This window comes from Egretta garzetta, unplaced genomic scaffold (assembly GCF_000687185.1).
Source record: "Egretta garzetta isolate BGI_Z169 unplaced genomic scaffold, ASM68718v1 scaffold81, whole genome shotgun sequence".
NCBI classification, from domain to species: domain Eukaryota; kingdom Metazoa; phylum Chordata; class Aves; order Pelecaniformes; family Ardeidae; genus Egretta; species Egretta garzetta.
Window position 1 is genome coordinate 2,966,744 of NW_009258671.1, and position 10,806 is coordinate 2,977,549.

General features: G+C 36.6%; 1 protein-coding gene across 1 annotated transcript; it reads left to right on the forward strand.

Moving 5' to 3' along the window:
* Nucleotides 1-6,433: 6,433 nt before the first annotated feature.
* LOC104135127 (islet amyloid polypeptide) lies at nucleotides 6,434-9,486 on the forward strand. Its single transcript, XM_035888556.1, has 3 exons — nucleotides 6,434-6,513; nucleotides 6,661-6,795; nucleotides 9,294-9,486. The coding sequence occupies exons 1-3, from the start codon at nucleotides 6,434-6,436 to the stop codon at nucleotides 9,484-9,486; spliced, it is 408 nt and encodes a 135-aa protein (XP_035744449.1).
* Nucleotides 9,487-10,806: the final 1,320 nt, after the last annotated feature.

Consider the following 10,806-nt stretch of genomic DNA (forward strand, 5'->3'; position numbering starts at 1 on the left):
GTGGAGAGTTCTCACAGTTACACTTAGTAAATCAGAAACACACACCTGATTTCTTAATCTTTTTTTTTTCCTTACAGGAGCATTCAGGGAGACCTCATCCTGCACATTCAGTAGCAATATAGTAACTCTGGACTCTTCTGTAAGGAGAGACCTATGCAGTGAGCCAGGATGTGAACTTACAATGCACTGACTCCACAGGAGATGCTCCAAGTAAGTGCCATAGCCTTCCTTTTAGCAAAATTATTTGTTCCACTTTGAAGTACACATACAAGTTGACATGTTACAGGACTCCATATATTATTGCAGTGGTGGTATCTATACATTACAGCAATATATCTGAAAGCTGAATATCTTTTTATAGGTGAATTGTAATAGACAGTGACTTTAGAGAGTGATCATAGCAGGAAGCAATGGATGGCTTAGGTTACCAGAAAGGAAGAATAGTAATACTATTTTATATCACTTATTTACCATTAGCCTTGCCTAGAGCCCTTGTAAGTGACACTGACAACCAAAAGAGAGTTCTGATTTTGCTTATACTGCTGGAAGCAGGTTGCAGAAGAGACAGGGGAAAAGAAAATCAATAATTTAAACCTTCTGTTGTATTCAAAGGTAAATTGTTGGATGCAAGCCAATAGAAGCCACACAATTAACACTCTATAAACTCTAAGTAGGAAAGGCATTAGGAACTATAATTCATCAATCACTGTGCTGTCAGTTGTGACTTTTCTGATCTAAATATGGGGTTTGTTCCTCTAACTTGGGAGATTCCCAGCTATAGGAACTGATTCAGCACAAATTCTGCTGAACTCATTCTCAGGGCAATCATTAACAATAGCCCTTTGAGGCTACATCATTGTCCTGTCAATGGTGTGAGCTGAGTAGCATAATACATCATAAAAGTCAGATTTAAGATATTGATAACCATCCAAATTACTTCTTTCCATTTACTAGTCAATCCCACAGATGGCCACCCTTCATTTCTGAATCACCTGTTTTTTCCACTGGGGAGAAATTGTTAACTTTGCTCCTACTACCTATTCTGCTGCTTCTTCCACAGGTTTAACATCATTTTTGGGATCAACAAGAAGAGGTCTTTGAGTTTTTATCCATGCTGAAATGTCCCACACCAAATAGGAGTAACAAAGAAAATCATGCTAGCAAAAGCGTATTTGATAAAACAGTATTTGAACAAAGCAGATACATACAGATTAAGTGCTAACAGTAGCAAATTACAACTCCACACACTGGAAAATACAAATATTGTAGTATTCATCAAGACAACACCAAGCAAGAGCTCCTGGGAAGAGAGTATTATAGCCAAAATTTTCAGACTTTGGCATCCAAATATAAAAATTTAGGGAACAATCCAAGTTCCTAGTCATGGCTGTCTAGTGTAATTCCAGATTCCCTCTGATGTTCCACCTAGTCTGCAGTTGCTACAACAGTGTCTTGCTAGCCGGATTCATCCTAGGACATCTAAAATGGTAGCAGAAAACTATGTTTAGGCACCTGATTTACTCCTCTAATTTCAGATTTGTCCATTTGAACACAAGGCACTTAGAATATTTCAGAGGTACTGAAACTACCAGTGAAACCTTTTTTTTATACTTTACTTTTGTTTCAAAGTTTGATTTGGACTTGTTTAACAGGAATAAAAGGCTAATAAAATTGTTATAAAAATGAAACAACTTTGTCAGATCACATGAAACATTCTGCTCAACTCATATAACAGTCACAAGCAGTGACACATGCACCGTGCTGTTTCATTACTGGTAATATTTACATTGATGCATATTAATGCTGCTGTTGTTATTATTTCTGGTTTATTCAAAAAATTGAAATATGCTCATTTCAGGTTAATGCCTAAAGCTTTTCCTTTTCTGTTTTGATACAACAGGAAAACTAAACCATGAGTTATTCACACACTTATGGATCCTGGTAACTGAGCAACAATGTAATTTACTGGAGACATTTACCTTACACAGCAGAACAGCATCTGGTAAAGTTCATGCAACAGGTAATAATGGTTTTTTGTCACTCACAATTTGGAAAGACACATCCATTACCAAAAGCCTTAATGTGTGTTATTTATGTTATTAAGCAAATGTAGAACTGAGAAATTGAAAAGGATCCATTAAAAGCAGGAAAAAGCTGTCCAGCAGGTGTCAAGAACAGCCTAAGAAAAAGGTAAATATGAGAAGAAGAGGGAGACAACCTTGAACGTTAACAACTGAGCACATAAGAGAGTTAAAGCACCCCTGATGGAATTAATTTCACATACATTTAGATACCTGCAGTGTAAATATCTATACCTGAGCAAGTCACCCAAGGCTGGTTTTATAGTCAAAAAGGAGGAACAAGCACAAATCATCTGAGCTATTTTAGACTTCTACATTAGAAACGGGCACTAGAATGCTCTCTCTATTCATCTCACATTTAAGTCAGATAAACCCCACTCTCCAGTACATAAGAGCAGCAGACACTTGAGGTGAGAATGGTTCCCTGTTCCTCTGCTGCCAGTACATTACAGTGCGCATGTTCATCATCTTCGAACTCAAGACATTTCTGTAGGTGGTTTCCAGAAGGAATGAGGGCATTGGCATACCATATCTTCTGGATTCTTTGTAAACCTCAGCTTTGGTGTCCACTAACCCTCATATAGGCATCATACTTCAGAAAAATCTTTTCATACGGACTTAAACTCCAGTATAAATATGTAAAATTACCATATAACTACTCAGGATAGAATTGGTGGTAGGTTTCTTTAGTGAGAATGCTTCATTTCTTCCTTAGGCTGATAATATTTGTTACGCAAAATAATTATGGGGTTTTTTTTTTCCTAAGATCAAGATTAAGGAACTTTGTCAGTGATAAAGATAGTTTTCTAACTGCTTCAGTGAATGGAGTAACTGCACAGTAGTTAGTGCCAGGATCTTGAAATTTGACTTATGGATACTTCTGGTGTCAGACAGATTCCACGGTTTCATATTCCACTCTTGTTTGTGTGGGAAAACATTACTTCTGCTTAAGAGAAGTTGTAACAGAAGCCACAGTACCTTAATTTTGTTAACATTACATTGGAATAATAGCTGGACAGACTTCTTGCTGACCCTGTCAAAATGCTATGTGGTTGGGAAGCAGACAACGGTCCTGGGACATCATGAGCCCAGTTGCATTTCTACAATGCTCTCAAGAATCAGCCTTCTCTTCTTCCCTCAAAGCATTAGAGGCTCCCCAAAGCCACTTGCAGGACAGCTGGAATTAGGATTTCAGACCAATATTTCTTTGAAAAGCCTGTTTCACTTTTCTTATATCAACCTATAACTTGATTCAAGCTTGACCAAACAACCATTCACTTAGATGCCTTACAATTTAACTGATTCTGAATATCCCATCCAATCTAACATCTCAGATGCAAAGTGCACCTGATCTATCCGCTGCTTTTCAGGAGTTGAAACAACATGAGCTTGCCTTTTCACAAGAGCTGAGAACACGCACCACTACTGAGTGTCAGCATGACTTGGATCTCTTCCCACCCTGGAAGAAGTGCACCAAGGCATTTGAGTTCAGTATTCAAAGTGTGGATATTGGCTGGTGTCTATCACCAGCCAGATTATTTGCATAATTGTTTTTTTTAGCACAATTCTATCTCTGTAAAATGGATCTAATCATGCCTTCATTTCAGGAGAATGAAATTGCTACAGTGAAAATAACACCAGAATGTTATTTCATTTTAGTCAAGCACTACAGTGAAAATAACCTCAGAAGACTCTTTGGAGAGATACACTTGTTTCAGATGTTGCACAGAACACATTGTCATGGTGAAGACAAAACAACACTCTCCTTACTTCTCTCACACTGGGACTGTCCATCCAGGGGAGGATGACAGGAACCTGGAGAAAACAAAGTATATGTGCTGGTTTTGGCTGAGATAGAGTTAATTTTCTTCATGGGTCTACATTTTGGATTTGTGCTGAAAACAGTGCTGATGATAACACAGGGATGTTTTCGTTACTGCTGAGCAGTGCTGACACAGAGTCAAGGCTTTTTCTGCCTCTCTCCCCACCCCACCAGCAAGTGGGCTGGGGGTGCACAAGAAGCTGGGAGGGGACACGGCTGGGACAGCTGACCTCAGCTGACCAAAGGGATATTCCACACCGTATGACATCATACTCAGCATGTAAAACTGAGGGAAGAAGGAGGAAGAGGGAATGTTTGGAGTGATGGCACTTGTCTTCCCAAGTAACCGTTACGTGTGATGGAGCCCTGCTTTCCTGGACATGGCTGAACACTTGCCTGCCCATGGGAAGGAGTGAATGAATTCCTTGCTTTGCTTTGCTTGCATGTGCGGCTTTTGCTTTACTTACTAAACTGTCTTTATCTCAACCCACAAGTTTTCTCACTTTTACCCTTCTGATTCTCTCCCCCATCCCACCAGGGGGTAGCGAGTAAGCAGCCGTGTGGTGCTTAGCTGCTGGCTGGGGTTGAATCACAACATCGTATCATTAAAAACAGCGAGCAAAATATCCAGAAGCAACAACCCATGAAAACAAAACAAAAAAATATTTTGTCATTTGCTAAAGTCTTACTGGCAGACTAACTGTAGTATCAGGTTAAGAGGCTATCATCCCAGCTAAACATTCCTTCTGTATTCAACTCAAATAGCACCGATGTCTGAAGAGAGCCAGCACTGGAACTTTAGCCATTTCAGTGAAAATCTGATGTTACAGACTAAACCAGAAAAGATGGAAGCATCCAGTTAAGGCAATGTACTTGGCATTGAAGCAGTTATGAATTAATTCATGTTCTGTGGAGATATGGAAGATGCATATGATAACTTCTTATCACAGAAAACTTTGCCTGAGCTTTTGTGTCAGCATCTTAATCTCCACAAATAATTGATAGACTTGTTTTCCAAAGGCATTTGGGCACTTAAAAGCAACTAATGAGACAGAAAAAGAAAAAAAAGTAATTTGCCCAATGCCCACTGAAATTGGGAAAAAATAACTCTAATCTGTGTCCTTGGAAATCTGCAACCAGGTAATTTATTAACTCTGGATTTAGTCTATTAAAAGCTGTGTATTTTTCCCTGAACCATATTCTGTACACACAGAAGAAATAAATTTGCACAGGCAGCCTTTATTCTGGCATTTTGTAGTTTTTTAATCCTAGTCTTTGCCTTCTTAAAAATATTAATTGACACAATTTTCATGCATGACATAAAGAATCTACCAGTGTTAGTAAAACATAAGGTTTTACATTAATAATGACGGAATTTGCATTCATATTTATACTTTGCTGAAAAACGTACATGATTCCTACCTTGTTACCCTGAATGACCACCCTATCTGTCAATTTTAATAATTTTCACTCTTCTCTTATTCCTCATACAGCTTTTATCCTTTCAAATATTCTTTCTGTTTTGATCATTATATACTTCTACAACAAACCTCCACAACTTTAACTATTCTATCTTTTCTAAGATATCTGTTTTGTTACATTTCAATTACTGGTGATCTGCTGTTTCATTTACTCCAGCTTTCTTTAGAACTTTTGTTACCTTATTGAGCCCTTGAAAACACCCACAGGGAATATTACCTCAGCATCTTATCAGAACTGTAAAATTGAGGCTACAGTTCTGATGTGCAATATGCTATTACAGTATCTTCACAAGGGCATCCTGCATATACCAGGTTAATATTTACTGATGTGCTAATGTAATAATGACCTATCTGCCTCTGCTCCTTTCTGGGGTACTTTCTATCTATAGGGATGGGAATTAATGACAGTCTCTCTGTGCTGCCTGATGTCAGAGCTGAGAAAGGTGTGAAGGGTATATAAGAGCTGTATTGCTTGTCAGCAAGGAAGGGGGAAAAAGGATACTCCAGCGCTAGATGCAAGTGTGGAATTGTTGCATGCACCCTTCTTGCTAACACAGGAGTGCTTCTTCTGTTAGCTCCCTGACCACTGAAAGGTAAATAATTTTCCTTTTTTTTTTTTTTTTTTTTTTTTTTTCAGTTAAGATGCAGTGCAACAGAAAGGAAAGCACAATGTTTCTCATTATTAATCAGAAAAGGCTAAGAAAACTTCCAGGTAAATTGCACCTGGGATCAGAATTTGAGTCTGGGACATGTTGGAAAAATGCAAACCAGAGATAAGGGAAAGGATTGAAATTATCAGATGGAAAACTGTATTTGGAATTAGATGTAAAATGATGGAAAATGAATATTTACTATTGAGAGCTATCTGTCTGAAACTGTGTTGTGTCACTAAACTTAGGGGGATCATTTTTTTAATCTAGCCTGTGAAAAAAGACTAGCTGCTGTTGATTTAGGACAGAATGGGCATCAGTAATAGGATATGCTGAAGAGTATTTGCATTTGCTTTCAGTTTTGAATCATTACTCTTTTCAGAAAGTTTGGAAGCAAAAATGTGCAACCTAAAGCTGTCAGTTTTCTTCATTGCACTTTCTGTCACTCTGAGCTGTTTGGAAGCTACACCTATTGAGAAGTGAGTAATAAATAATCATAGTTATTTCTTTTTAGGGGGAAAAATTGTTCAGATTATTGCATGAATTGCTTTTGCTTTCATGTCTCAGATATTATGAGCAAAAATAGAGCTATTCAATTTCACAGGGTATTTTATTGTTGTTTAAAGATTACTATCTGTGGCTGATGATCTGTCTGATGGTACTTCCAAGAGACAAGGATGGATATTGCCAGTAATGTCACAGAATACACTCTCAGGACTTAGTGAGGAAATGCCGGAACAACCAGCAGTGGAGACAAAAAGGTATTGATTTTCCTTGTTTCTTCTGGTCATATCAGTTAGGATTAAATTATGAAGTAAACTTCGTGCCAGTGATATTCTGTTACTTGTGACTATCTGTGTCTGTTGCCTATTGTCAAAAAGAGATTAAAATACCCTTCTTGTAAATTAAGCCAAGACAAAACTTGCAGATAAGTTAATCACTTTTTACAATTATTAGAATGCTTTCATAAATGAAGAAGGTTACAAATACTACATTAACTTGAGAAGAAAGGTGTATTTTGAAAGGGCTTTCTTATTTAAATTTGTCACATTTCCAAGCCTGAAGGGAAAAAAAAGAAAATATACCCTTCTTAATAGCACTAATGATCTGCTACAATTGAATTGGTTTATAACATAACTATTTCCTCTAAGAAAGTAATATTTCATTACAGAGTTAAATATCGATTTAATCATGGGAAGAAGGAAAAGAAGCAATTGGCTCTGATAGAATTTAACTAGTATGAAATGCATTCATGTTTATAAATCCATAAATCCAATTTCAGGTATCTTTTTAATGAATAAAATAGCATTTTAAAAAGTATTTGCAATTTATATGAAAAGATAAACAGGACTGAACTGTTCTAACTGTTCATCAGGCTTCTGAGTGAATTTATTTCAATGACAATTCTGTCATGGATAGATTCAGTAACTACACGTGTCTGTATAGTTGCCTGTTCCTTTCTCTCTGAATTTATAAAAAAAAAAAATCATTATTATATGGCAATTTGATTATCTTCCAAAACATTTTGATAATGGAGACTAAGCTCCCACATTTTTACAACTATTACTTAAAAAAAAAAAAAAAAAAAAAAAAATTGTAATACCCAAACACAAGGCATCACCTTTATGAGTGTGGTTCCTTATCTGCTTTTCTGGAGCCTTGATTTACAATCTCTTACTGTGTGAACTGTCTCATTGAAGCACATATTCAACTAAAAGCTACAGAGCAGAGAGCTAACAGGTCTAGTGGGTTCAGTCAGGCTAGACATCAGCTAGAAATCTAGTAGCTTCCTGTAAGGACTGCAGTTTTAAACTTGGAGTGTCAGGGCCTGGTTTTGTACCTTTAATGAAAAAGAGAATTCTGTCTCCACAAACAAATCAGGATTTCCAGGAGAACCAGTTGCTGTTTGAACCCCATATGTTAAGGGCTTGATTAAACTCTTTGTAAATCAATAGAAATACCCATGGAAACCTAAGAAAAGCTATATCAAGACCTATCCAACCATTTCCTTCAACTACAACTACATATTTAAAATATTAATTGCTTAGAAATTGCTGCCTACTTGCTGATGAAGATACCAGTATAGTGCAGACATTTCTCTCAACTGCTATTCCATTTGGATTCTTAGATTAATACAAGTAACTCTAAAAGAATATATAACATTTTAGATAGCAGATTTAGTCAATCAATAGGAAAATGTACTCATGGTAATTGCTCAGACTTTGACACTGGGAAATTGTCACTCTTCACAGTAAATTTTTGCTGCAAACTCTTGTCTACCTCATGCCACATCAACATGAAGAAACCAAAGAAAATTAACAATAACTCAATAAGCAATCTCAGCAAGCATTTTGTCTGAATTAATAACATAGTGGTCGAAGAAACATGTTTGAAAACCCAAGCTCTCTCAAGCTAACTGTTGTATTGTGATTTAAAAAAAATAAATAATTCTCAAGTTACATAAATTCTACACGGAGTTCTGTAAATCGTCTGTTGATTCAGACCACAAAGTGTTGGTTTTAGATATGGATTCTTCCATGGACACTCTTTAAAGTCTCATCCAGCAAATTATAATCTACCACAAAAGCACTTTCAAGTTTCTGGTGTTTCAACAAAGACGTGGCAGCTTTGCAGTAGTGAATAAATCTCTGTTTAGACAGAGCTAAATCTTAAGTGGTACTGAAGTCAGCAGAAGCTGGCAACGCCTGCCACCTCTCACGAAACATGGTGCAGTTGGGAGAAAAAGTCATTGGGTGCAATCCACTTGACGTGGACTGGAAGATTACTGTTCACTTCAGTGAAAGCGGGATATGATCCTGTGGGAACAAGAGAACTAAATACACGTTAGTGATTGTCATTATGTTAGTAATCCTCGTGATATCAGCAAGAGCTCTGAATAGATTTAGAAGTTCAGCTTAAAGCTAAACATTTAGTCATTGTTTTCACTTACTGTCTTAACTATACTATCATTACAGGTTTTCTAGATGTCATAAACTGCTATGGAGAATATCAATAAAAATGACATATAACTGTTAAGGTCTTTGCATTTAAATAATCCTCATCATTAAAACTGATAATAGCATACAGCGCAAGGTTTTTTTTCAGGCACAAAGTAGGTGGTGGGAAGATTGTAATGTTCCTGTATTTGTGCACATATTAAAAGAACTCCCACATTAGCACAGCTCAAATGCCTATTAGAAGTGGCACACTTGATTGCTCATCTTTTGACTTAATCTTGACTCTTTTTGTTTTACCTTAGTAGTCACCACCTAGAGAAACGGAAATGCAACACCGCTACATGTGTGACACAACGCTTGGCTGACTTTTTGGTTCGTTCCAGCAACAACATTGGAGCAATTTATTCACCTACAAATGTGGGGTCCAATACATATGGAAAGAGGGACACAGCTGGGCTTTTAAGAAGAGAACTGCAAAACAATGCACAGCTTTAGGGTGTTAAAATGACTACTGATACAGTTAGGAGCTCAGTTTTTAATGTATCAATAACCTTTTGGTCATTTATTACTTGTACAGTCTTAACAGTGCCTTGTTTTCTGTGTGTCTGTGGATGTGATTTATGTTCATCATTTCACTATGCATGTACAATGACATGCATAGGCTACTGTTTCAACTCCATTAAGAACTCCAGAAATCTGCTTGTCGAATTCCTTTGTAAAAAATAAACATATATAACACAATAATAAATGGAAAAGTAATTGCCACAGGTTTTTTTTATTATTAAAAGGATGAAAAAGATAACCATGATGTGTATGTCTTTATAGTCACAGTTTGGTAAGGGAGAGAAATTATCTTAATTAAGGCCAAAAATATCAGAATGCTAACAGAAATTAGGCCCTAATGAAAGTAAAATAGAAGAATCCTCTGATTTTGAAACATCTACAGTGTCTTGTTTTGCACAACTGAAGGAACAGCTAGATGAGACAAGATGGCTGCATTGCGCATGTGATTACACCAGTTAACTAACTGGTCTCTTTCCATCTTAACATGCATTAAGCAAGTAGAATTGGTCTTGCAGCACGGATTTCCTTACATACAGAGCATGGGATTTTAAGAATTTACAGTTCTTACTTTAAGACGGTATCAGTAAAATATAAACATATGAGCATAACTGCTTTTGCATATGAATTAAAGAAAACTCAGTTAACAAGCTAGCAGAAACACCTGTCCTTGGGTATTCCATTCCCTGAACTAGAGTAACAAAGGGAAGAGACAAAAAAAATGAGCAATTCAGGCATCAAAGTTATCATAGAAACAGGGTAAATTTGCCTGCCAGCATACTTATATTGCTACCAAAATCCAAGAAAACTAGTTTAGAGATGGGCAGACCTTAATGGAAACTAGTGTTATTTTTTTCCTACCTCAGCCCAGTATCAGTGCAGGCTTAATAAACATGCTTGTTCCTTTCAACTGTTAAGCAAACTTGCATAGAGGTGACATCCTCTGTCACAGCAATGGTTGTTTTGTCCATCATTTTCTCAGTGAAGTGTTCACTATCATCTGAAAAATATGATTGTCCAGTTATGAAAAACATTTAGCAGAAGCTTAGTTCTGGAGACACAAATGAAATCTTAATAATTGCCTTTGGTTTATTTGTTTCTGTTATTAAAAATGCCTCAAAATATAAACATTTTTTCTAAATTTAATGTTAAATGGCATATTCCTTTCATTTCACAAATAATACAAGGGAATAAAAATTACTGCACAGAATTTTTGCTGTAAAAGTGTTACTGATTACTCTCTTTGTTGAGAAA